This window comes from Oncorhynchus gorbuscha, linkage group LG08 (assembly GCF_021184085.1).
Source record: "Oncorhynchus gorbuscha isolate QuinsamMale2020 ecotype Even-year linkage group LG08, OgorEven_v1.0, whole genome shotgun sequence".
In the NCBI taxonomy this organism is placed as follows: Eukaryota; Metazoa; Chordata; class Actinopteri; order Salmoniformes; family Salmonidae; genus Oncorhynchus; species Oncorhynchus gorbuscha.
This window is the reverse complement of record NC_060180.1, coordinates 53,687,594-53,709,901: the sequence shown is the minus strand read 5'-3', so window position 1 is coordinate 53,709,901 and position 22,308 is coordinate 53,687,594. Positions and strand designations below refer to the sequence as shown.

General features: G+C 39.8%; 1 protein-coding gene, 1 long non-coding RNA gene and 1 pseudogene across 2 annotated transcripts; 1 reads left to right on the top strand and 2 right to left on the bottom strand.

Annotated features, from left to right (window-relative positions):
• Positions 1-352: 352 nt before the first annotated feature.
• LOC124041823 lies at positions 353-5,022 on the top strand (annotated as a pseudogene).
• Positions 5,023-8,039: 3,017 nt separating this feature from the next.
• LOC124040934 lies at positions 8,040-12,140 on the bottom strand. The gene is made up of 2 exons (XR_006839828.1): positions 10,724-12,140; positions 8,040-9,626 (listed from the first exon to the last, which is right to left on the bottom strand). It is a non-coding gene; the product is annotated as an uncharacterized LOC124040934 (long non-coding RNA).
• Positions 12,141-14,909: 2,769 nt separating this feature from the next.
• On the bottom strand, positions 14,910-18,140 carry cbln2a (cerebellin 2a precursor). The gene is made up of 3 exons (XM_046358053.1): positions 17,769-18,140; positions 17,545-17,664; positions 14,910-17,458 (listed from the first exon to the last, which is right to left on the bottom strand). Exons 1-3 carry the CDS (start codon positions 18,039-18,041, stop codon positions 17,261-17,263), a joined length of 591 nt encoding a protein of 196 aa, XP_046214009.1. The 5' UTR covers positions 18,042-18,140; the 3' UTR covers positions 14,910-17,260.
• Between the last annotated feature and the right edge of the window lie 4,168 nt (positions 18,141-22,308).

The window sequence follows — 22,308 nt, the reverse complement described above, 5'->3', positions numbered from 1 at the left end:
GGAAGGGATTCTTCATGGAGGCACATTCAGTCATAGTTTTGTTTATTATATTATTATACATTTATTATTATTTGTATTTGTTTTTAATGTATATAATTATAACAGTTTACTGTGATTATGGATATTTTTTTAATGTATCATTATTATTTTATTATTACTACTGTACCTACATTCTTAAAAACTAAAACAGAAAAAGTGTTGTTTTTTTAGGAAAAGACATAAGAGGAAAAGCAGGATGGGATTGGGGATTGAGGGATGGGTAGAGAGAACAGTAGAGGACTCTGAAATGTATTAATGCTGAAATAACCACTTCCTTTTGAGTCTAATACTTCCTGTGGCACTCATCAGAGGGCATGATAGGCAGGCAGGCAAGAAAACGGCTAATATTGGCATAGATTTAGTTATAGCACCTGAAACAAATATCCAAACAGAAAAGAGATATAACCAGTGCCTCCCCCGCGATCAAACCGACATAATAATAAAATGAAACGCAGCCTAACGTGATAAGAAATCCCAACGAGCAAGCAAGTCGCAGCAATGAAGAATTGAGTGCATGCGCGTTCACGCGAAGGGGGTTCTGGCAGGGGGAGCATTTAGGCACAACATTGGAAGTGGGAGAAGATGAACAATTTTGATTTTGGCCAACGTTCTGCACATTTTCTCATTAATGACAAATTTGATCTCAATACAATTTCCTGTTCCCAAAACTACAATCTGTTTCGAATAGAGTGGACACAGTTTTGTAGACTTTACCCTTTGTCGCATAGGCGAATTGAGAAATATGCAGATATTTTCTCGAACGCGCAAATAGGATCTCGCGAGCTTGTATTTGGCTCTGCACACCTCTTTGCTTGTTCTGCCCACTATGACTCATTTGATCCCATTGGAAAGGACAGACAGGCTGTGGTTTATTTTGGTTATACAATTATTTTTCCTCAATCCCCGGACTGGTCTGCTTCGCAAGCGTTCCCGGTAGTCTCGCGATGTTGCATCTCCGGGTTTAGAAACTCTGACCCCATCGAAGAAGTATCTATTTTCCCACAATGCAAGCGTCATGTAAACAAAGGACAACGACAGGAAAGGGAGACTGAAAAGTTCTAGCTAGTTGAGTACCTAGTTACAAATGTGCAACTTGCTACAGCATTTCTGCAATGCATATACCAACAATATAAATATATTGATGTAGATAACTAACCATTTTGACATAGTTTGTATTGTTTTTCGGTTGTCTCGTGTGGGGTCTCTACTTCCAGTTAGCTTGCTACGGTAACGTTAGTTAACTTGCGTGCCTAGCAGCTAACAGTAGCTACAGTATTTTGTCTCAAAATGCATCGGTCTTGACAGTTTCATATGGAAACAGTTTTTAAAAGAGGGTGACGGGTAATATCAAAAAAGTGAATCGAAGTAAAGAAGGTAACTAGCTAACTTAGTTTCTTGGGTGGACCACCAGCTGGCTAGCAAGCTACCGTTAGCCTCAAATGACTTTTACCACAGATGAAAGGGGAAGTTATCGGTGTCTTTGCTTTTACTAGCAGCAGGCTGTATCTATCAGGCTTCTTCACCAATCAACAGCAGTTGAAACACATACTGTAGAAAGGTAGTCATGATTGATAAAACTGCAGTATTCAATTCGACGTTATTGCAAATTCTGCAAGGCTATGTTGTAGTCTTTGTATTTCCTCGATGTGGAATAAATGAATGGAAAAATACGTTTGATCTTTTTCAGGGATGACAGCTTTTGGAGGACAACCTTTGTGGCCATCCATACATCCATGAGCCTCCCCACGTCTGAGGGACTTACACAATGAAGAAAATCTGTCTGAAAACGATACGAAAGTCATTCAACCTAAAAAGCAGGGAGGAGGGAAAGGGTATTGTACCACAGCCAAATTCAGCTACCGGCATCTCAACAGATTCAGTGTTTGGAAAATGTTACAGCAAAGAACTTGTTCGTAATGACTTCAATCATGAGGAGGAGAAAGCCCCTAAGAACCGCTCCAAGGGAGATAGTCTTATGGGATCACTGAAAAGAAGGCTTTCGGCAAAGCAGAAAAACAAAATAAAGGAAAGTTCCACATCGGTGACCAGTGAAGATGACACATTCTCGTGCTCCTCAGCACCCATATTCTTTAATGATATCAAATCACAACACCATCTAAGATCTAATAGTCACCATTATAGCCCCACGCCATGGGCCCTCAGGGCAGCAAATTCTGAGGAAACATGCATTAGGATGGATGGGAAAGTGAAAGCTATGATACACTCATCAGATCCAAGCCCATCTCTGAATGGCATTCTGAAAGAATTTCCAGACCCCCAGATGGATAGGCCTTTTCAGGATTCAACTGAGAACACTGAGCCTCAGAATGGTGATTTGCATCTAGGTATTGGCCATGAAAATGTACCTGCCATCATTGGACTTTCATCTCAGGACTTTATTCACTATGCAATGCCTTTAGATGATGAACTTGACCCTGCAGAAGGTTTGGATAGTTCCTCTCCAATGCATGAGGTGCCTCAGCCTGAGCGATGCCCCCTTTTGCAAATGAAGAGCCCGTTGACCAGGAGAAGCTGATGTCACCAGATATATTCATGGACCCATCGGTGAATCGACTGCTCTCTGATGCTGAATGTGCCTTGATTCAGGACTCTAGAATAGAGCCTCCTCTCTCCCCCTTGCTCTCTCTGCCACCTGGTAGTCACATCCGAAGGAGTTTCCTAGTATATGGTGGTTCTTCTCACTCACATGGTGCAGAGAGAGTTTTGCATCATCTCAACTTTGACCCCAATTCAGCCCCTGGCGTTGGCAGGGTTTATGATGCTGTTCAGCACAGTGGGCCCATGATTGTAACCAGCCTTACAGTAGAGTTAAAGAAACTGGCCAAGCAGGGTTGGTACTGGGGTCCTATAACGCGTTGGGAAGCTGAGGAAAAACTTGCCAGCCTGCCAGATGGGTCATTCTTGGTGCGAGACAGCTCAGACGATCGTTATCTTTTGAGCTTGAGCTTTCGTTCACAGGGTAAGACCCTCCACACCAGGATTGAACACTCCAATGGTAGTTTCAGTTTCTATGAACAGCCAGATGTGGAGGGTCACATATCAATAGTGGAACTCATAGAATGTTCAATCATAGATTCTGAGAGTGGAGCCTTCTGCTATTCACGATCGCGCACACCAGGGACTGCAATGTATCCTGTCAGACTTACAAACCCTATCTCAAGGTTTATGCAGGTGCGCTCCATGCAGTACCTCTGTCGGTTTGTCATCCGTCAGTACACACGGATCGACCTTATCCAGAAGTTGCCTTTGCCAAACAAGATGAAAGATTACTTGCAGGAAAAGCACTACTGAAGGGCTTACATTAAACTCAGTTGGACTTTCTTGCACATTTTTGATCAGTGATAAATTGACTTAGTCCTCATTTTTACATTTTTTTTTGCCCTTTTTCTTGGCTGTTACAAATACTTTTTGTGAATTTGATTTCAATACATGTAACACAGTACAATGTCTCCCTATCTAGTGGTCTGTTCACCAGCCAATGCCAGCAACTGATAAATAGAGAGCATACAGTTATACTCCCAACCTCAAAGCAAAGGATTGAAATTGAACCGTAATCAAATCTACATTTAAAAAATTAGCATTGGATTATTTATTTTAATTGTGTTTTGATGGACCAAGAGTTTTGTTATATAAAGCACAAATGGTTCTAATCGTTACTACACTCCACATTTCTGCATTGTCCTATGTGGTTTGTTGTCTTACATTAAACCAGTTTGTTAGTACTGTAGCTACTAGCTAGTATGAGTTTGATACCTGAAAGTACTCTGCTCAGTCTTTAGTGAAGTTGTTTTTCTTTTGCTTCAGTGATGGTTTCTCATTGCATGTTAATTATATTGAGTATATGGAGAAAGAAAATTTAAGTACAACACATCTGATGCTGTAATTTGGGAGAACGAATCGTCATCGACTGTATAGGCATAAATCAAGATAATGGCTTGTTTGTGCAGCCTAAACTTGACTGTTACTGTAAGGATAAATAGCCTCACCCTGTTACTTTTCAGGTCATGAAATGCTACCTACTTGTTTTGGTATGTCTCACCCCCCCTCCCTCTTGAAAGGATGTACTTCAATTTATTGCACATCTTCAATGCAGTTAAAGGGGGGGTGTTTATGATTGTTAATAAACTGCATTCACAGAATTTTTACCTTTATTTAACTAGGCAAGTCAGTTAAGAATAAATCCTTATTTTTAATGACAGCCTAGGAACAGTGGGTTAACTGCCTGTTCAGGGGCAGAATGACAGATTTGTACCTTGTCAGCTCAGGGATTTGAACTTGTAACCTTTTAGTTATTAGTCCAACGCTCTAACCACTGGGCTACCGCCACCCCATAACATAGTCTGTCTGTTCTTAATCATCATTATACAGAATATTTTCATTTGGAAATGTTACTCTTTGAACTTAATATTATGCAGTAGATATTTAAAATGGTACAAATCCAGTCTCTCTGTACTTCTCAGTCTTCAGAGATCAGGGGCATATTCATTAGGCCGATTCTGTTGCAATAGGTTTCTTAAACAGAAACAAACGGAACGAAAAGGGAGGGACCTACCTGAATTTGTCCAATAGAAACAAATGTTCTGTTTGCAACTGTTTGGACTAATGATTACACCCCAGGAACTGTCCTCCAGTTAAAGTGGTGTTGAAACCTAATCCCACACCTTCTTTGCCAGCTGCTCCCCCCTCTTCTCAACATGTGTCTCTGGATCCTGTATCTCTCAGGCGACTGCAAAGTAACCTCTGCCCTGCCAGCTGCCCCAACCATCAGACCAGAGTGGCTTGCTTTCTTCATGCGCTATTACTAGGGTTTACTGGTAACATTATATGTTTACCAGTAAACAACCAGAATGTTGTCAACTTTAAAGGATTTTATGGAATTTTCTTAAAGTAAAATATAATAAAATAAAATGATTTTATAATTTTAAAAATGAAATGACAAATCTAAATGTAATAAAATAGCATATTTTATTTTTTCATATTTATTTTTATAGTAGAGGTATCAATGTATGTTTTATTTGCCATCAGTCCACCCATAGGATGCACAGTCACACTGTAATCACAGTACTTGCAGTGGGTTCTTGGCCCTGCAGAATAATTGCACATTGATACTATATTCTGAATGCCATCTGCCATCACTAACCTCAGAAGGCTTCTCATCCAGTGCAGCGTGTATCTTTGTCACATTAGAGGGGTTCTTATGCAGCACAGTTTCAGATATACAGTGGGACGCCATGCATGCTCATTGACAGCTTCACTGAAGTATGAGATTACTTTGAGCTGGATGCCTACACATGCAGATGTAGCCAGATATCTTGTTTGACAATCAGGATGAAGATTGAATCTGTCCTTAGTGGGTAAATATGGAAATTATTTTGCGCATTCTACCTTAATGTCAAGGTTGCCATGGGAAAATGGGCTTGAGATTCATTCAATAAGATCTAATGAAGAATATGAATATCATAATGGCAAAGAAATTGACATTTTACCACCCCAAAAGGAGGAGTGCAATAGATCATTCTAAAATACCACTTTTATTAAGAATTCAGACAACCTTTGCCAAAGACTACTCTTGACAAACAACAATGTGAAGAGCTCGTGCCTGCCTATTGAGTTAATCAGGATGAGGATAAGATTAAATAACAGCTTTGAACAGATACCCTTATTCGTTATTTACACACTGCCTCTGTGAACCAATAGAGGGATATTTTCCTAACTGTCAGCAGGAAGTTAACTGAGCACAACAATAAAACTAACACACTCACAATGAAAAACACCATCCCTCTATCATAGACCTATCCACACATAGGCAACTGAATAATGAATGAAGACTCTCCCAATAATAATGCTAATTGTCAATGTAGATGTTCATTTTGTTTCATGTACGTGCATGGTTGGGGAGTAACGGATTACATGTAATCTGTTACATGTAAGGCATAACAAAAAAAACAGTAACTGTAATCCATTATGTTACCAGCTAAAATATTGTAATTTGATTACAGATACTTTAGAAAAACTAGATGATTACTTTGGGGATTACTTTTAAATTCAGAAAGGATAATGGACACATGCTCAAATTCAAACACTTTTGATATACTTAAAGGGGCAATCTGTAGTTGCTACATCCATTTTTGGACTTGTAAATTATATATCTCATTATATATCACATCTCCCAAGATGGCATAGCAGTCAGATGTCCTTTGTCCTCGTCTTGTCATGTCCCATGCGTATATATATATTTACATTTCTTCGCATATCTTTAAAAAAATATATTTTCTTTTCTAAACTCAACTTCAAAACACTCTCCTGCAACCCGCCTCACCAATAAAATTTAAAAAAGGAAGTATTATCTGAAATCTGAAATCCACAATAGAAGCTAGCCAGAAGCTAGCCAGTTTACTGGCCAACGTTAGTATTCAGCTAACCACGGTTGGTGGTCATCAGCTATCTTTTTGCTCAAAAAGCTATCGGCAGTTTTGTACAACGCGACTCAGACCAGAACATACCGGACCTATTTTTCTCTCCATATCCCCGGATTTCTACCGCAAGCTCTGGACATTTACACCTGGATCTTGCTGCTATCTGAGTGACTATTGGCTTACGTTGGTCCCGGAGCAAACATAAACTTTTCCAGGGCTAGCCAGCTGAAGAGTTCCATCAGCCACTCCTGGGCTACAATCACCTATCCGGACCCGTTTTACTGCCAACGACTACCGACGTTATCTGCCCGAGGGAGTTATCTAACTGGCCCCTTCGTCGCGACGTTACCTGAACGCCCATCTGCGGCCCGCTAATCATTAGCTGTCTTATCGACTGCTATCTGAATAGGTCTATCGGAAAATTTTCTTGGTTCACTATAACTATATCTATTTTTGCCAATTGGATTGCTCCACTCTACCAGACGGAACCCCACTAATCTACCGACGGAAACACACGGCTTTTAGCCGTACCCTTATCCTACTCCTCCTCTGTTCCTCTGGGGATGTAAAGGTAAATCCAGGCCCATCCACTCCTGTCTTTTGATGACTTCTGTAACCGTAATAGGCTTGGTTTCATGCATGTTAACATTCGAAGCCTCCTCCCTAAGTTTGTTTTATTCAGTGCCTTAGCACACTCTGCCAACCCGGATGTTCTAGCCGTGTCTGAATCCTGGCTTAGGAAGACCACCAAAAACTCTGAAATCTCCATCCGTAACTACAACATTTTCAGACAAGATAGAACGGCCAAAGGGGGCGGTGTTGCAATCTACTGCAGAGATAGCCTGCAGAGTTCTGTCCTATCCAGGTCTGTACCCAAACAATTTGAACTTCTACTTTTAAAAATCCACCTCACTGTCAGGATTTGGCCAGGGTTGTTCCGGTTTTTGGTCACTAGATGCCCCCATTGTGCCTTTTGACCTTTTGTTTTCCCTTGATCCCCATTATTATTTGCACCTGTGCCTCGTTTCCCCTGATTGTATTTAAACCCTTTGTTTTACTCAGTTCTTTGCTCTGTGTTTGTATGTTAGCACCCAGCCCTAGTACTCTGTGAGCTCTTGTTGATCCCGGTGGACTCTCTTGTGGAGTTCTGTTTTTTGTTCTTGTTTGTTTTTGAGTATCTTTTGAGGCTTCTTGTGCTGTGCCTTCCACCTTGTGGATTTGCCTTTTTGTCTTGGAGGATTGCCTTTGTTCTTGTGGAATTCCTTTTGAGGTTGTGGAGTTACATGTTTTCCTGAAGAACTTCACTTTTCACTTCATTAAATACACCGTCTCAAATACTGCTGACTATTCGTGGCTCAGTTGGTTTAGTGACTGTTTCTCACTCCGGAGACCCGGGTTCCTAACCGGGTCCTGACACTCACTAAAAACAAGTCTCTCACCGTTTCCGCCTGCTATAGACCACCCTCTGCCCCCAGCTGTGCTCTGGACACCATATGTCAATTTGTGTGTTTTCAGAATGAAATAGTGTGGTCATCACTGTGAGAAGCAGATGGGAGAACATAATTCAACTGGGGTAATCTTTTAAAAAAAAACAAGTCTACCAATGAAGCAGAATGCAATTTAAGCATAATCTAAATGACTAATTGAAGTAACATAAACCACGTGGTGATTTAGAGACAGTGATAGACTAGTCTTCCATTAACACACTGGAACAACTATAGATCACCCAGAAGAAATGCAACGTTAGCATGTTCCTAACAAGCAATAAGTCTAGCATATGCTGTTTTGGTAAATTCTTGCAAAGAACTATGGCTGTGTTTACAGAGGAAGCCCAAAGCAGATCTTTTTTTTCACTAATTGGTCTTTTGACTAATCAGATCAGTTCTGAAAAAGACGAAATCAGATATGATTGGTCAAAAGACCAATTAGTTGAAAAATTGGGCTGCCTGTGTAGGTAGCCATTCAACTAGCACTGATAGAAAAGCTATATTTATGCGTATGTCTATGGCTGTGTTTACACAGGAAGCCTAATTTTGATATTTCATACTAATTGGTCTTTTGACCAATCAGATCAGCTCTTTTGCCAATAATTGGGGAAAATATCAGAATTGGGCAACCTTCGTAAACGCAGCCTGTGATTTAAAAGAATTTAACCATGCAGTTACTTTTCATTTAAGAGAAAAAAATAGCATTCTGTGTGCCAGGTGGGCTGCGTTTACACAGTCATCTCAATTCTTAGATCTTTACACTAATTGGTCTTTTGCCCAATCAGATCAGTTATTTTCCAACACTTGTGCCGAAGATCAAAATTGGTCTGTCTGTGTAAACACCAGCTGTGTTTTCCAAAAGCGTTAAAGGTTAGGGTTAACTAGGTACAGCCAGGATAAAGGTCAGCTGGGTTTCTGGGAAAAGGACTCTTCCCATCTCGATAAGAAAAGTCAAATACGCATGATGTTTCAGAAGCACTGTTTATACCTGGTTGTAACTTTCATCCTTTGTACTGACTTTATCTACATTCTGATCTTGCCCACATTTTTAAACAGGTGTAGACAAACAAAAGACAGCTCATTCTGCCCACCTCCGGAGGTAGTCAGACACACATTGTGTCTGGATATCTTACAAATGTAGACAGATCTGGACAGAGATACCATTTAAATCATAGTTATTCCACCCTCTAAAATCATTGACAAGTGGCACGATTAACTGATTACATCAATATGTGTCTTAGAAAATAATATTTATTTAGTTATTGTAAGAAAAGCTGTAAATACTTTGCATAAAGAAAGGGACCAGGACATCTGGTCACAATGCAGACAGTGGACAGATTGATAACAGACACATTTAAATACCATATGTGGGCACATTTCTGGAAATGTTGGCCAAACAGAATGTAGATAAGATCAGGACAAAGGACCCATGTTAAAATCAGGTTCAAACGGTACTAGAGAGCGGTATGATTACGGACTTTTACATGCCAGGTGTCGCGCAGAGCAGATTGATTTTGTCCTTGGGCATTCCACTGCTCTGTGTGAACTGCTATGCAGAGGACAGACATCAAAAGGCTACAGCCGTGCTCACACACTGAGGAGCTGTTGAGCTGAGTACTTTTTTTCTGAAGGCACAGGGTTGCACGCTCACCAGACGTGACTGCTGCTGGGATTAGATGAATACAGTATCCCCATGGATGAGAAAGAGAGAGGGGGGAAGGGGGTTATAACACATACTTACACCGAAAACTAAATACAGTACACACACACACACACACAAAAAACATTTGCATAGTCATTGACATATTCAATTAAAGCACCAACATCAGAAAAATAGTATCTTAAGTAAATCCCACAGCGGTGCAGCTCACCAGACTGCTGCTGGGATAAGATGGATACAGTATCCCCATGGATAAGCGAGAGACAGAGACATAGCGCGCAAGAGAGAGAGAGAGAGAGTGGGGGGGTTTAAAATGTCAAGGTAAATGATACACGTGTCACAGTTAGGTATAGATAGGTGAAATGAAAACTATGTACAGTGCCTTCGTATTCAGATCCCTTGACTTTTTCCGCTTTTTGTTAGGTTACAGCCTTACTCTAAAATGGCTTTAAAAAAAAATTCCCTCATCAATCTACACACAATACCCCATAATGACAAAGAAAAAAACGGTTTTTAGGCATTTTTTCTCATTTATATTTGAAAAAGGAAAAAATCATATTTACATAAGTAATCAGAACCTTTACTCAGTACTTTGTTGAAGCATCTTTTGCAGCAATTACAGCCTCAAGTCATCTTGGGTATGACGCTACAAGCTTGGCACACCTGTATTTGTGGAGTATCTCCCATTCTTCTCTGCAGATCCTATCAAGCTCTGTCAAGTTGGATGTGGAGCGTTTCTGCACAGCTATTTACAGGTCTCTCCAGAGATGTTCGATGGGCTCAAGTGTGCCACTCAAGGACATTCAGAGACTTGTCCCACAGCCACTCCTGCATTGTCTTGGATGTGTGCTTAGGGTTGTTGTCCTGTTGGAAAGTGAACCGTCGCCCCAGTCTGACGTCCTGATCTTTATTTTTTTACAGTTTTCTACATTGTAGAATAATAGTGAAGACATCAAAACTATGAAATAACACATATGGAATTATGTATTAACCAAAAAATTGTTAAACAAATCAAAATATATTTTAGATTCTTCAAAGTAGCCACCCTTTGCTTTGATGACAGCTTTGCACACTCTTGGCATTCTCTCAACCAGCTTCACCTGGAATGCTTTTCCAACAGTCTTGAAGGAGTTCCCACATATGCTGAGCACTTGTTGGCTGCTTTTCCTTCACTCTGCAGTCAACTCATCCTAAACCATCTCAATTGGGTTGCGGTTGGGCAATTGTGGAGGTGTGTTGGGTCATTGTCCTGTTGAAAAACATACATTTGCATAGAGTCATTGAAAAATCCAATTACATCACCAACATCAGAAAAATAGTATCCTAAATAGCCACCCCCCCCATTTTTGTATATTTTTTTATATTACAAAACAACAACCTGAATTTCTCTTTTCCTACTAGCACTAACTTTGCTGATAACTTGTTTATTGAGGGAAATGTACTTACTAGGACTGTGATATGTGGTTGTCTCACCTAGGTATCTTAAGATGAATGCACTTATTGTATTGTCACTCTTGGATAAGAGAGTCTGCTAAATGACTAAAATGTAAAAACAAAGAGTTACACAATTTAGCAGTCACACTCCAGCAGTTCTGAGGTCTAACATATACACACACACACACACACACACACACACACACACACACACACACACACACACACACACACACACACACACACAGAGAGGTTCTAGTCACTTGTCTTTATTTAGAGGTTAAATTGTCCAGTACATATATCAATGCAGTTTTAATTTAGTCAACAAAAATAGTGACTAAAATATTCCTCAAACATCTATTTTTCAGTGTCAATTGATGAGAATAAAAATAAAAACATTAAAAATAAAAACATGAATTTCAGTTAACTAAAACAAGACGAGACTAAATTATCTGGGAGAGATTGAGAGCTTTTCAGTGGTAAGCACAGTTCAGCAGTGGGAAGGACTGCTGCCACACCCTGCATCAGCTGGTGAGCTGCAGGGGAGCAAGCAATGAGTGTGAGCAGACAAGCATACAGGTTGCGCTCAGGCTCTGCTTCGGTTTATACAATCTTGCTTCCCCGTAGCTAACCAGTCACCATCAGTCTTCTAGTTAATTACAGTTTTTTACAATCTTTTACACACTAAAAGTGATACTTGAGGCACACTCAGTGAAACCATTAACTCATATACCTAATCTTCAGACCAATCTGTAAAATTGCACGCCCATTATCTGCTTTACACTCAGTTTGCAATTGTAAAACACACTTGAGACACATCATGCCACACGCATTTGCCAAGTACTTACACCCAGTGCTCACGTGTGAAAATGAATTTCTTCACTTAGACATCAGAGCTTAAAACTTGTTAGGGAAGTGCTCCCGCTGTGGGAACATCAATCAGTGGAAATCAGTGGAAATTTCAAGTGCGCCACGTATAGTTTTTGATAAAACTCAAACTTTCATTAAAATTGACATACAATATACTGAATTAAAGCTACACTCGTTGTGAATCTATCCACCGAGTCAGATTTGTAAAATGCTTTTCGGCGAAAGCATGAGAAGTTATTATCTGATACCATGCACCCTCAAAATACTGCAACGTCACCTAACACGACAGATTTTGCGTTAGCCGTCGCAAACCAAAACGCTGAAATAAAATATAAAACATTCATTACCTTTGACAAGCTTCTTTCTTGGCACTCCTAGATGTCCCATAAACATCATTTAGGGTCTTTTTTCGATTAAATCGGTCCATATATAGCCTAGATATCGATCTAAGAATACTGTGTGATAAACGGAAAAAAATAGCGTTTCATAACGTAACGTCATTTTTTAAAATTAAAAAAGTCGACGATAAACTTTCACAAAACACTTCGAAATACTGTTCTAATGCAACTTTAGGTATTAGTACACGTTAATAAGCGGTAAAATTCATCAGGAGGCGATGTAATTTCTTTTGCTGTCCATGTATAAAACATGTCCTGAGAGAGCTCGATCAAAACATCCGGTCGGAGACCGGAGGGAAGGAGTTCCCTTGAACCGGTTAGACCAAGAATCAATTGCGAATCAAATGACAAGACTCTAGACAACATGTGGAAGCTGTAGGCAGTGTAACCTCGGCCCTATTTAATTCGGTTCACTTTGAACAATTCCTTGAAGTCGCGGAAGGATATATTTTTCCATTTTCAGGAAACAGATTTCCCTGCACTTTTCGATGAAACGCACGTTCTGTTAAAGCCACAGCCGTGATTTAAACAGTTTTAGAAACGTCTGAGTGTTTTCTATCCACATATACTAATCATATGCATATACTATATTCCTGGCATGAATAGCAGGGCGCTGAAATGTTGCGCGATTTTTAACAAAAAGCTGCGAAAAGCTGCCTGAATTCTCTACTTCCTTATTAAGCAGTATAAATAAGCTTCAGGTTGGCTTTCTTGGTTTGGACAACAATGGAGGCCAATTTTGGAGAGAGAGATAGAGGAATGAGAGTAAGAGGGGGACAAGGACAAGGAGTAGGAAGAGGACAAAGATGAGGAGGAGGACAAGGAAAAGCCTATTTATTTATCTTCTACTGTGTTTGTTTTGTCTGTTACTGTTCATCCTGAAATCTGGATGAAAATACAATTTTTTGAGAAAGGAACACATTTTATTTTTCCCCCTTGCATTTTTGGTTATAGTGTAAATGTATACGGAATATGCATACATACTGTATACAGTGCCTTGCGAAAGTATTCATCCCCCACTTGAACTTTGCGACCTTTTGCCACATTTCAGGCTTCAAACATAAAGATATAAAACTGTATTTTTTTGTGAAGAATCAACAAGAAGTGGGACACAATCATGAAGTGGAACGACATTTATTGGATATTTCAAACTTTTTTAACAAATCAAAAACTGAAAAATTGGGCGTGCAAAATTATTCAGCCCCCTTAAGTTAATACTTTGTAGCGCCACCTTTTGCTGCGATTACAGCTGTAAATCTCTTGGGGTATGTCTCTATCAGTTTTGCACATCGAGAGACAGAATTTTTTTCCCATTCCTCCTTGCAAAACAGCTCGAGCTCAGTGAGGTTGGATGGAGAGCATTTGTGAACAGCAGTTTTCAGTTCTTTCCACAGATTCTCGATTGGATTCAGGTCTGGACTTTGACTTGGCCATTCTAACACCTGGATATGTTTATTTTTGAACCATTCCATTGTAGATTTTGCTTTATGTTTTGGATCATTGTCTTGTTGGAAGACAAATCTCCGTTCCAGTCTCAGGTCTTTTGCAGACTCCATCAGGTTTTCTTCCAGAATGGTCCTGTATTTGGCTCCATCCATCTTCCCATCAATTTTAACCATCTTCCCTGTCCCTGCTGAAGAAAAGCAGGCCCAAACCATGATGCTGCCACCACCATGTTTGACAGTGGGGATGTTGTGTTCAGGGTGATGAGCTGTGTTGCTTTTACGCCAAACATAACGTTTTGCATTGTTGTCAAAAAGTTCAATTTTGGTTTCATCTGACCAGAGCACCTTCTTCCACATGTTTCGTGTGTCTCCCAGGTGGCTTGTGACAAACTTTAAACAACACTTTTTATGGATATCTTTAAGAAATGGCTTTCTTCTTGCCACTCTTCCATAAAGGCCAGATTTGTGCAATATACGACTGATTGTTGTCCTATGGACAGAGTCTCCCACCTCAGCTGTAGATCTCTGCAGTTCACCCAGAGTGATCATGGGCCTCTTGGCTGCATCTCTGATCAGTCTTCTCCTTGTATGAGCTGAAAGTTTAAAGGGACGGCCAGGTCTTGGTAGATTTGCAGTGGTCTGATACTCCTTCCATTTCAATATTATCGCTTGCACAGTGCTCCTTGGGATGTTTAAAGCTTGACAAATCTTTTTGTATCCAAATCCAGCTTTAAACTTCTTCACAACAGTATCTCGGACCTACCTGGTGTGTTCCTTGTTCTTCATGATGCTCTCTGCGCTTTTAACGGACCTCTGAGACTATCACAGTGCAGGTGCATTTAAACGGAGACTTGATTACACACAGGTGGATTGTATTTATCATCATTAGTCATTTAGGTCAACATTGGATCATTCAGAGATCCTCACTGAACTTCTGGAGAGAGTTTGCTGCACTGAAAGTAAGGGGCTGAATAATTTTGCACGCCCAATTGTTCAGTTTTTGATTTGTTAAAAAGGTTTGAAATATCCAATAAATGTCATTCCACTTCATGATTGTGTCCCACTTGTTGTTGATTCCTCACAAAAAAATACAGTTTTATATCTTTATGTTTGAAGCCTGAAATGTGGCAAAAGGTCGCAAAGTTCAAGGGGGCCGAATACTTTCGCAAGGCACTGTATATTTGTGCACATACATGTACGTGTGAGTGCTATGACAAACTGCTGTGGACTCCACTGCACACTGAACATGCAAAAGACACATGATAGTAGTGTTTTACATTTGTCACATCTGTGTGTATTTGGGTGTGTATAAGATGTAATCATTTGATGGCTTGTGTGTAGAGTTTTGATGCAAAAACACTGTTTTGAATGAAGTGTTTGGTTTTTCAAGAGATGTGTGACGTTTTGCATGTTGTGTGTGTGTTTTGGCATGTAGAGTCTAGAGAAAAGGAGCCATAGTTTCAGAAATCATGTGTAAGCAATTGTGAAAAACTGTAACTACCCGTTGCCTGGTTAAGAAACAAAGCTACTTTATGAAATTAAAAACAACAGCATGAGCGACCGTCATTTTACATGCATTAAGCATATTGCAGCGGCCTGAGAACGTTCATAACCGCATGAAGCGACCGAGTGACTGAGGTGACACCTATGAATAGCTGACAACATGGGGCGGTTCAACAGGACCACATTTTTTAAAGCTCAGACAGAAATATGCTATGTAGAACAAACATGCCTCACTGACATGTTGAATAATGGATGTTGGCTCTATTCGTGGGATTTATGTAGACCCACTCCTTATTAGATATAACTGTGCGGCCGACCTATCTGTGGGGAAAACTAACAGGTTACCTAGGTTTCCCCATTAGCTCACAGCAAAATTTGACCGTTTTCAAACGCAATTTTATTGTTAGTCTGCTTGTTTTAGTCAATTACAAAATGACATTTAATAATAGTACAACATGTCTAACGATCAATCTTTTCACAGGCTTTATTTCCCTACTTTGGAGCTTTACAGAGCCGTAGGTCAGGACTTTTGACCTGGCTACATAAAACAACACAGCAGCTTTTCGGCATGTTTTGTTATTTCAATAGGAAAGAATGTTGGTTTTACCCAATTTGTTGTCGTGGGTCAATGGAATTCTTTATTATTACTACGTGAATACCGACTGGAACTGTCTGCAATGTTCGAGAAAGTTTTGCAACTGAACGTGGCCCTGGTAACATTAACGTTACCAGTAGCAGATATGCACACATTTGGTGGTACAGAAATGTTTTTAAATGGATAGCAAGCAATTTATTGACTACATTTTTTTCTCGTGACTCCATTCGTTACTCGACCAACATTGGTGACTCAGACTTGGACTCGAGCACTGGGGACTTGGGACTCAATTCGGACTTGGGTTTTAGTGACTCGACTGCATCACTGGGCAAAACATTAATTAGATCCCGTTCAAAGTCATTAGCCACCGTTTTACTTTTGGACACCAACGTGGCTGCAACGTCTGTGGAACGTTGATTGCAATGGCACTGACGCGGCCCAGTGACGGAGGTTCAACCCATACTACTTTGCCGATATGTAGGCTGAATTTGGAATGGCCAGATAATCATTATATATTCTAATATATGTTTGTCATTTTTCTGCTGTTGGGAAGGGAATATGATATTATGTTATGCAGAAAAATATGTTGGTGGGACAAGGTTATGTATGTTTGTGCACATGGGAGTCGGTGATTTATGTTTACTATAGGTTAATGAGACAATACAAATGTGATGTGACTAAAATGTGACTGAAATTAAAGGTAATTTAGTTTACGAAAATGGCGCACTGTTTGACAATGACCAGACTTAATCATTATTCAAATGACACAAATTGACTTAGTGTTTCACTGTCAGAACTAGCATAAGCATTTCGCTACACCTGCGATAACAACTGCTAAACACGTGTATGTGACCAATAACATTTGATTTGGATGTGATTACAAAGTGACTAAGACTGGACTAAACCTTTACAAAAAATGCCCAAATTAACACTGTATCAATGTGCAATATAGGTCCAAATGCCAGCTAGCCTGCATTTGCATACCTTTGGAAAATGTTATTTGATTACAATATTTCAATGGCACTACTGCAACAACGTTGACACTAGAGCCAACACTCAATTGCCACCTATTGGCTCTGTACGCTTGAGATGCGTTTTGTGGTTTCAACAGACAGCTACTGTGTCTACGGTTTCAGGACCATGGATAGCTACTGAATGGGCGCACCTGACAAACGCTTGAATAGGCTATTCTTCGCAGTTCATATAATATCATACCAACAATCAGTCACATTCAGCAATACAAATCCCAACCTCATAGCACGGAATAATTTCGTCATAAATTGCCAAAATAGCCTACTTTATCTCACAGTCAGTTATACATTTCTTCATAATTTAAGTCCAGAGATGGGTGGCCAAGAAAATAAAAAGAGTCACTTGATTTGAGAGTTGTGATTAGAGTGGAAACACCAAGAATCCAGAAAACGTTGAGTACCTCCAGCCACCCATTAGATCCCCCCTCTCAAGCTTCAAGTAGAGTTTGTCCTCTCGTTCCAGGTGCAGAAGGACTGAATTGCTCGCAGCCTCTCGAGTGACATCATGGTCCCCGGCGAAAGCTGATATTATAGGGTATTCGTTGTGCATCAAGTTTACCTGAAGAGTGTTATGCAATGGGTATGATAAAGACATGAAAAGCACAATTCAATTGCATCACAATGCAGACCTCCTTATACACTTACCTGTATAGTCTGTCGGTTGTAAACCTTCACCACATGGAAGCTAAAACTGTAAATGCCTCTTCTTGGTGCTTGAAATACACTCGCTTGCAGCTTGAAATGGTTGCCAATGTTCACTAATACCTACAATGAGAAAAACATCAAACGTCCTAAAGAGCACAAACATACATTGTCAATATTACCCTATGAAAAGACACAAATCATGAAAGACATAAATATTCTCGAACCTGGTCAAAGTAGATGGTCGGAGACGATTTGCTCATATCAGATGGTTCGTGGTTCGTTCCCCTGAGTGCAGAGAAAGCCACTTTAGCACCGCTTGCCCGGACAGATATCCCGAAGGAAGAGGTCAATGCTCCCTCTACAGACGGGTTCGCATCGCAAACCACCAGACACTTTCCCTCCAAAACAAGAGGTTCTGTGTAATTCTGTCCCAGCGAAAAGGCAACGCCAAATCCTAGGAGGACCAATGATATCATGGTACAAAATCGAAGAAACATTGTCTTCTAAACTGTAAAACAGTTTATGGTTTGCGATTGCTCTGATTATCAGTTTTGTGGCAATCAGTCCCCCTTCAAACCTGCTCTATCTCTCTTTCTTTCTCTCTCTTGCTCTTTTCACTCACTCACTCACTCACTCACTCACTCACTCACTCACTCACTCACTCACTCACACACCTTATATGTATAGTGTAGTGTCAAGGCTGTGATATGAGTTACACTTGCACCATCAAGTGGTTGGTTGGCAAATGCTAAATGAGCATGTATGCCCGCCTGTATCTGTCTATATAAAATCGGTAAAATTAAAGAAAAGGAGATTTGCCAGTAGATGGTATTCTGATATTCATGGAAAGCCCAATGTAGACTGTTCTCTGTTATATCACACCCAGGGCCATATTGACAGCATTTACAGTCAATATGACCTACTTTTTATACTTAACATTATTGCTTACCATATTGGAACAGATGGTATGTCTGATAACTGTTTTCTTCTCAAATCTCTATTAAGTCTATTTAAACTAAAGACTTTAATCTCTGGTTTTGGATTGTCTCCATAATAATCATGTATCTAAATCTGTCAAAATACTATGTTTTGTAGACAAAGTTACATCAGCATGATTGTTTAGTGGGTAGAATTGAGGGACTCCTGAACATAGACTACACACCACACTTGGGTGCAGCTCATCCAAACTGCAGCTAAAACTTGCCTTGATATTCCAAGCATGGCACAATTGCTTATGGCTCCGTGCAGATAATATTGTGTAATTAGAGATTTGATATTGACTGTGCACGCAGTGGTCTCAGACTAGCTAATCTGTGCATAACGATATACAGTGCCTTGCGAAAGTATTCGGCCCTCTTGAACTTTGCAACCTTTTGCCACCTTTCAGGCTTTGAATATAAAGATATAAAACTGTATTTTTTTGTGAAGAATCAACAACAAGTGGGACACAATCATGAAGTGGAACGACATTTATTGGATATTTCAAACTTTTTTAACAAATCAAAAACGGAAAAATTGGGCGTGCAAAATTATTCAGCCCCCTTAAGTTAATACTTTGTAGCGCCACCTTTTGCTGCGATTACAGCTGTAAATCGCTTGGGGTATGTCTCTATCAGTTTTGCACATCGAGAGACAGAATTTTTTTCCCATTCCTCCTTGCAAAACAGCTCGAGCTCAGTGAGGTTGGATGGAGAGCATTTGTGAACAGCAGTTTTCAGTTCTTTCCACAGATTCTCGGTTGGATTCAGGTCTGGACTTTGACTTGGCCATTCTAACACCTGTATATGTTTATTTTTGAACCATTAAATTGTAGATTTTGCTTTATGTTTTGGATCATTGTCTTGTTGGAAGACAAATCTCCGTCCCAGTCTCAGGTCTTTTGCAGACTCCATCAGGTTTTCTTCCAGAATGGTCCTGTATTTGGCTCCATCCATCTTCCCATCAATTTTAACCATCTTCCCTGTCCCTGCTGAAGAAAAGCAGGCCCAAACCATGATGCTGCCACCAACATGTTTGACAGTGGGGATGTTGTGTTCAGGGTGATGAGCTGTGTTGCTTTTACGCCAAACATAACGTTTTGCATTGTTGCCAAAAAGTTCAATTTTGGTTTCATCTGACCAGAGCACCTTCTTCCACATGTTTCGTGTGTCTCCCAGGTGGCTTGTGACAAACTTTAAACAACACTTTTTATAGATATCTTTAAGAAATGGCTTTCTTCTTGCCACTCTTCCATAAAGGCCAGATTTGTGCAATATACGACTGATTGTTGTCCTATGGACAGAGTCTCCCACCTCAGCTGTAGATCTCTGCAGTTCATCCAGAGTGATCATGGGCCTCTTGGCTGCATCTCTGATCAGTCTTCTCCTTGTATGAGCTGAAAGTTTAGAGTGACGGCCAGGTCTTGGTAGATTTGCAGTGGTCTGATACTCCTTCCATTTTAATATTATCGCTTGCACAGTGCTCCTTGGGATGTTTAAAGCTTGGGAAATCTTTTTGTATCCAAATCCGGCTTTAAACTTCTTCACAACAGTATCTCGGACCTGCCTGGTGTGGTCCTTGTTCTTCATGATGCTCTCTGCGCTTTTAACGGACATCTGAGACTATCACAGTGCAGGTGCATTTATACGGAGACTTGATTACACACAGGTGGATTGTATTTATCATCATTAGTCATTTAGGTCAACATTGGATCATTCAGAGATCCTCACTCAACTTCTGGAGAGAGTTTACTGCACTGAAAGTAAAGGGGCTGAATAATTTTGCATAAATAAAATATACAGTTTTATATCTTTATGTTTGAAGCCTGAAATGTGGCAAAAGGTCGCAAAGTTCAAGGGGGCCGAATACTTTCGCAAGGCACTGTAGTATAATGCCTTCTTATTAGTTACATAATACTTTAAAAAAACATTCACAGAGAAATATAAACCTTGTTCAACATTCATACATGTTTCATTGTAAGAAAGTGGCATTGCCATTATAATGTGACTGACTCAATTCCTCTGAGTCATCATGAAATAAGATGTTGCTATTCTATCTGAGTGTGCAAAAAAACAAGACCCGTTCATTGTCCTGATAAAACACTGAATAACAACAGTCTGCCTCACATAAACTAAAGCCAGATGGATTGGATTGTCAGATTTGTCTCCCTTCTGTAGAATATCAAGGGAGTTGATTTCTCTTTGGTCTGGAACAGTGAGAAGTAATCCAGCTTTGCAACATTGAGGCAATGTGAATGAAATACATGTTTACAATACTTATATGAGAAACTCAAGCTCATATTTTTCCTCAGAAATATTGTATGATATGGATCTGTTTAAATAGACATTTTCTGAAACCTTTATGGAATTCAAAATACTTTACTTTTACTTTTTTCTTCATCCCATATGGCAGTCAAAAACATTCAACAGAAATGCATGGGTTTTATTCACAGATAAAAGGCGTGGCAAAGAGACACAAAACTGTCACGACCGTTGTTACAGGAAGACCATGGTGCAGCGTGGTGAGCGTCCATTTTCTTTTTTTTAGTAAAATGTCGCCAAAAAAAAGAAATAACAAACACGACCGTGACGCTTACAAGGGCCCCTAACAAAGACAACTTCCCACAATGACAGAAGGGAAAGGCTGCCTAAGTATGATTCCCAATCAGAGACAACGATAGACAGCTGTCCCTGATTGAGAACCATACCCGGCCAAAACAGAAATACAAAAATATAGAAAACAGAACATAGAATGCCCACCCAAATCACACCCCGACCAAACCAAATAGAGACATAAAACGGCTCTATAAGGTCAGGGCGTGACAAAATCTACAGACTGCATAGTTAGTTCAGGTTGAGTTTATAGGACTGTCTTTATTTTTGCATGGATTTCAGATTTAAAAAACATGCGTATGATATGAGAGATGTTATTTCCACACAGTGAACTGACTGTTGTGTCAGCAAACCCTGTTCAACACACCCTATTGCCCATAATCATTTCACACCTGGGACACCTGGCCTTAAGGAATGAAATGCAATTTTGGCAAGAGGACAGCTGAACATATTACTGTAGCTCCCCACCCTCCTCTCTGCATCTGTTTGATACTTTGTTCATGTTGTTTGGATGATTCCTTTCATTTGCGTTTTTCTCCTCATAGTGAAGTTTAATATGCAGCATTATCCAGTATTATGATCTTGGTTCCTGTATGAACCCACGGTTACCTTCTACTCGTATGGGAAAGGCTTCAGACAGAGGTTGCCAAAGTTTTAATTTGAGACTGGATGAACCCTCCTCCCATCTGTTTCTGAGACCCATTGCCAAGTAAACCTTTGTTAATTACACCAATCCTTATTCTAGCTTCCCTGCTGCCTATCATAACAATGCTCCCCAATTGGGGTTGATTCTAAGTTGAATTGGTCTAAAATGCCAATTCAATTTCTTGAATTTGAATTGGCCACACCCTGCAGGAAGCAGAAGTTGAATTGAATATGAATGAAAGAAGTAGAATTCAATTTGATGAAATTCATTGAAATTCAAATGGGTAATTTCTTCCATAAATCATTAAGCACATGTCTATTTTGTATATAATGTATGGTTAGCAATACAATTTTTTACATTTTCTTGAAACATTTAAACAAGTTTCAAGTAATTATAGTGGTCTGTAAATATTGTTAGATAATTTATTAGGTTTTCTATAATAATTCTATAATATAATAATGTTATTAAATATTAAACAAAAAATACATATCCAAGAATGCATTAGATCAAACACTCCAGAATGGAATG